General features: G+C 46.2%; 1 protein-coding gene across 3 annotated transcripts in view; it reads left to right on the top strand.

Annotated features, from left to right (window-relative positions):
• The window catches only part of Txnrd1 (thioredoxin reductase 1), an 82,767-nt gene that overhangs the window by 5,455 nt on the left and 72,706 nt on the right, over nt 1–4,606 (top strand). For all 3 annotated transcript variants that reach the window (XM_031348943.1, XM_031348945.1, XM_031348944.1), the window contains exon 2: nt 1,889–1,977. In XM_031348943.1, coding sequence (XP_031204803.1) covers nt 1,972–1,977 — 6 coding nt within the window. In that variant the 5' untranslated portion in view covers nt 1,889–1,971. The remainder of the gene's footprint in view (nt 1–1,888; nt 1,978–4,606) is intronic.

The following is a 4,606-nucleotide window of genomic DNA, read 5'->3' as shown; positions in this document are numbered from 1 at the left end:
ATCCACCTGCCTCTGCCTCCCAAGTGCTGGGATTAAAGGCGTGTGCCACCACCGCCCAGCTGGTTTTTGTTTTTGTTTTTTAAGTTCTTTATATATTCTAGATACTGACCCTCTATCAGATGTATATAATTGGTAAAGATCTTTTCCCATTCCGTAGGCTGCTGCTTTGTCAAATGTCTTTGCCATAAGAAGCCTTTTCAGCTTCATGAGGTCCTCATTAAAAATTTACAAGTTGTTGGTCTTAGTGACTGTGTTTTCGGTAACATGTTCAGGAAGTTCTTTCCTGTGCCAGTGAGTTCAGGGTGGTCCCTCCCTTTTCTTTTCTCAGATTCAGGGTATCCGGTCGTATGTTAAGGTCCCTGATGGATGTGGAGTTGAGTTTTATGCAGGGTGGTGGCTATGGATCCCTTTGGGCTCTTCTACATGCTGCCCCCACCCCCATCCTGTCCCCGGTTTGACTGAGCAGCATTTGTTGAAGATACTGTCTTCTCTAGTGTCAGTTCACTGAATCCGATCCCGCAGGGGTCCACTTACAAGTAGCCACAGTGCTCCCAAGCACAGCTTTGTTTCGGTGGTGCAGAAGTAATAAGCTTGCTCTTGGGGCAAGGACTAGGTTTCATTCTGTTTTGTATGGAGAGCTCAAGAAAGAATGGGGGAAGAAAAGAAATTAGCAATGGGCTTCCACCCTCAAGTACAGTTTATCAGAAACTTAATACTGGATGTCCTGGTAGGGCAGGCTTGGTTCCCAGACACATCTCAGGACACGACCAAGCTGACCTGTGGGTTCGTTGCTGTGGTTTAATTTTTTTTTTAAATTTATTTTATTTTTTTAACTTTGGTCTCACTCCATAGCCGTACCGGGCCTGAGACTCTACAGAGACTGCAGGCTTCACTCAGTCTTACCTCAGACCTCCTGCCTCTCCTCTGCCCTAGGTGCTGGGGTTTCAAGTGTGCAACACCGCACCTGACCTGATAATGCCTGTTAAAGCATCGGCAGTAAAGGCAGTGGGTTTCTTTGGCCCGGATGTTGGGGGAGGAGTGAGGGAGGAGATGGAGGTCAGTTTGGAGTGGATTGTATGAGATTGTTTCTTTTTGCAGCAGCGATGACCAGTAGTCCTTCTTAGTAGATGAAATACAAGCTGTGACTCCCAGTGAACTTTGTTACGTAAGATGTTACGAGACTTGGTGGCGTGGGGCTGAAGGACATGGCTCAGCAGCTAAGAGCATTGCTGTTCTTCCATGGCACCCAAGTTCAACTCCAGACACCAATGTGTCAGCCCACAACCATCTGCAATGCCAGTCCCAGGTGATCTTGTGTCCTTCCTGGCCTCCAGAGGCAGGCACCATACAAACGTGTGGCATACAGACAGACACGAAGGTATAACATTCATACGCATAAAATAAAAAGTAACAACAACAACAAAAACCTTGAGACTTTTGTGTGAGATTTACTTATTTTTTGGAACTCAGCTGCATGATTCTTAAGGTGAAGCTTCGAAGATGTCACCCTGCCGGGATGTCAAAAGGTTGGACAAAAGGTTTAAATAATTTATTCCTACACTTTCCCCCACTCTGATATTGCCAGCCTCTCTCACTCATGTATTTGAATGTCTGGTTAAGATACTCTTTGCTGGATGGCAATTTTGTAATTCCCCAGAGAGCGTGAGCTTGCCCTTTCTGGGTGGCCCTGTTGATACAGGGTGTTGTGAAGCACTCCCCACTGGCTGAGCTCCCAGGGGCAAGGGTGTTTTGTAAGAGTTGAATTTCCTTTGGGTCTTGCATAGCACACAAATATTGAGGAAATGTTTCACAGTCAGGGTGTACCATGCTCTCTGCCTGGTTTTCTTACCTGTGTGATCAACCCGGAAACCTGTGTTTACTCTTTTAGGAACGTCATATCTACCCTTCTTGCTTCAGATCTTCTGAATTCTTGCAGTTGGGACAACTGACACAGATCAAATTGGCGTTATTATGAAGGTAAAACAGCGGGCAATGTGTGTGTGTGTGTGTGTGTGGTCAGAGGATAACATTGGTTGTAAGTCCTTACCTGCTACCTTCTTTTGAGACAGAATTTCTTGTTTTACATCCGTAAATGAGATGCTAAGTGGTCTGAGAGTTTCCAGAGATTGTCCTTTCTCTGCTTCCTATTTCCTGTGGTTACACTGGCCCAACCACCTGGCTTTACATGGTGTACTGGCTGGTTTTGTGTGTCAACTTGACACAGGCTGGAGTTATCACAGAGAAGGGAGCTTCAGTTGGGGGAGTGCCTCCATGAGATCCAGCTGTGGGGCATTTTCTCAATTAGTGATCAAGGGGGTAGGGCCCCTTGTGGGTGGTGCCATCCCTGGGCTGGAAGTCTTGGGTTCTATAAGAGAGCAGGTTGAGCAAGCCAGGAGAAGCAAGCCAGTAAGGAACATCTCTCCATGGCCTCTGCGTCAGCTCCTGCTTCCTAACCTGCTTGAGTTCCAGTCCTGACTTCCTCTGGTGACCAACAGCAATGTGGAAGTAAGCTAAATAAACCCTTTCCTCCCCAGCTTTCTTCTTGGTCATGATGTTTGTGCAGGAGTAGACACCCTGACTAAGACACATGGGTTCCTGGGATTCAAACTTAGGTCTTCACACTTGTGTAAAAGTGCTTCACCCACTGAGCCATTTGCCCAGCCCAGTGTAGGAGCTTTCTTTTTTCATTTATTTGTTTATTTGTTTGTTAGTTTGTTTTTGTTTTGTTTTTGAGAGATGGTCTCTCTGTGTAGACCTGGCTGGCCTGGATCTATCTCTGTAGACCAGGCTTGTCCAGAACTCAGAGATCCTCCTGCCTCTGTTTCCTGAGTGCTGGGATTAAAGGTTTGTGCCAATACTGCTTAGCTTTTTCTTTTCTTTTTTCTTTTCTTTTCTTTTCTTTTCTTTTCTCCTCTTTTTTCTCCTCTTTTCTTTCCTTTTTTCCCTTCCCTTCCTCTTTCCCTCCCTCCTTCCCTTCCCTTCCTTACCTTTCCTTCCTTTTTCTTCCTTCTTTCTTTCCTTCCTTCCTTCCTTCTTTCTATTAGACGTGGTCTAACCATATAGCTCTGACTGGCCTGGAACTCACTATGTAGACTGGGCTAGTCTTGAACTCAGAGAGAGCTGCCCATCTCAGTCTCCCAAGTGCCATTACAACCAGCAACTAATGGAGTTTTTAGAGTGTTTCTAACATCCACATGTGACAGTGTACTTCCAGTAATAGTCTAGAGATAGAGATAGACAGACCCAGAGAGAGAGAGAGAGTCCTAAGGTGGCCTTGTCGACTTTATTCAGCACTTCAGAATCTTCTATGTGTTAGGTGTTGTTGAAAGCACCAGCTATCTATGAGTAAGTACACCTTCCCAGAGTCAGTTTCTAGAATGGTATGTGATTCTAGGGACTCAGTGAGAAGCAGATTTGTATGCACCATGATACAGACCCTATGCCAAACATCTTACATATATGAACTCACCTAAATCGTTACTTATTTTCAAATAATAGGTATTCATTTTTATAAATTTTATGTATGAGCATTTTTGCCTGCATTTTAAGATCCGTGTACCATGACTGTGCTTGGTACCCGTGGAGGTCAGAAGATGGCACTGGATGCCCTGGAACTGGAGTTAATGAATGATTATGAACCATCATGTGGGTCCTGGGAATCAAACTGGGATCCTCTGCAAGAGCAACAAGCTCTTAACCACTGAGCCATCCCTCTAGTCGGTGGATCAGGAGGAAAATGAGGCCTAGGGAGGAGAAGGGCTTATAGCTAGCAGGTAGCATTGCCAGGTTCCCGTCAGAAGCCAGTGTTTTTAATCACACTGCTGTCCCGCCTTACTGCACGGAGGAGCTGCGCGCATGTCAGAGCACGGACTTAGAAGACTTGAGGAGATGGGCCAGAAAAGAGTAAAAGGAACACATTCATGATATTTTAACCGGATGTTTTGGGGACAGGAAGACCAAGAATTAGTAGTAGCCGAGCTGAAGACAGTTTAGAGCGGTGGTCCTCCACCTTCCTACTGCTGCAACCCTTTAACACAGTTCCTCATGTTGAGGTGACCCCCAACTGTAACATTATCTCATTCCTACTTCCTAACTGTAATTTTGCTACTGTTATGAATCATAATGTGAATATCTGATACACGACCACCAAAAGGGTCTCGACCCACAGGTTGAGAACCACTGGTTTAGGATCTAACCACTGAGTGCTGCTGCTTGGGGTCGCTGAGCTTTGCCTGGGAAGCAGAGGAGATTCACTCTGCCTTCGTGCCCACCGCTTCTCCTGGAGCCCTGGACATAGCCTTGAACTGGAAGAGCCTGGTAGAGAATGGTGCTCTTAAGCTTGCTCTGATATCAGCCTGGCCTTTCCAGAAAGCTTGTGTTGCACGCGAGGGCTCCTTATTATGGCTTACAAGTCACGGGATGGTGTGGAAAGAAAATTAGGGTTGCTAGGGTGGAGTTCCAGCTGTGATAGAGCATCTTGTAGCTGTGTGGCTTTAGTTGAGGTCCAGAGCACCCCTGGGGGGTAGTCTCCTTACCCTGAGGCGTGGTCTCCACAACCACCCGGTAAAGCAGATGGGGAAGCATTAGATCCTTTCAGGCTCTCTAG

This window comes from Mastomys coucha, unplaced genomic scaffold (assembly GCF_008632895.1).
Source record: "Mastomys coucha isolate ucsf_1 unplaced genomic scaffold, UCSF_Mcou_1 pScaffold4, whole genome shotgun sequence".
Lineage (NCBI taxonomy): Eukaryota > Metazoa > Chordata > Mammalia > Rodentia > Muridae > Mastomys > Mastomys coucha.
This window is presented reverse-complemented; position numbering and strand designations above follow the sequence as displayed.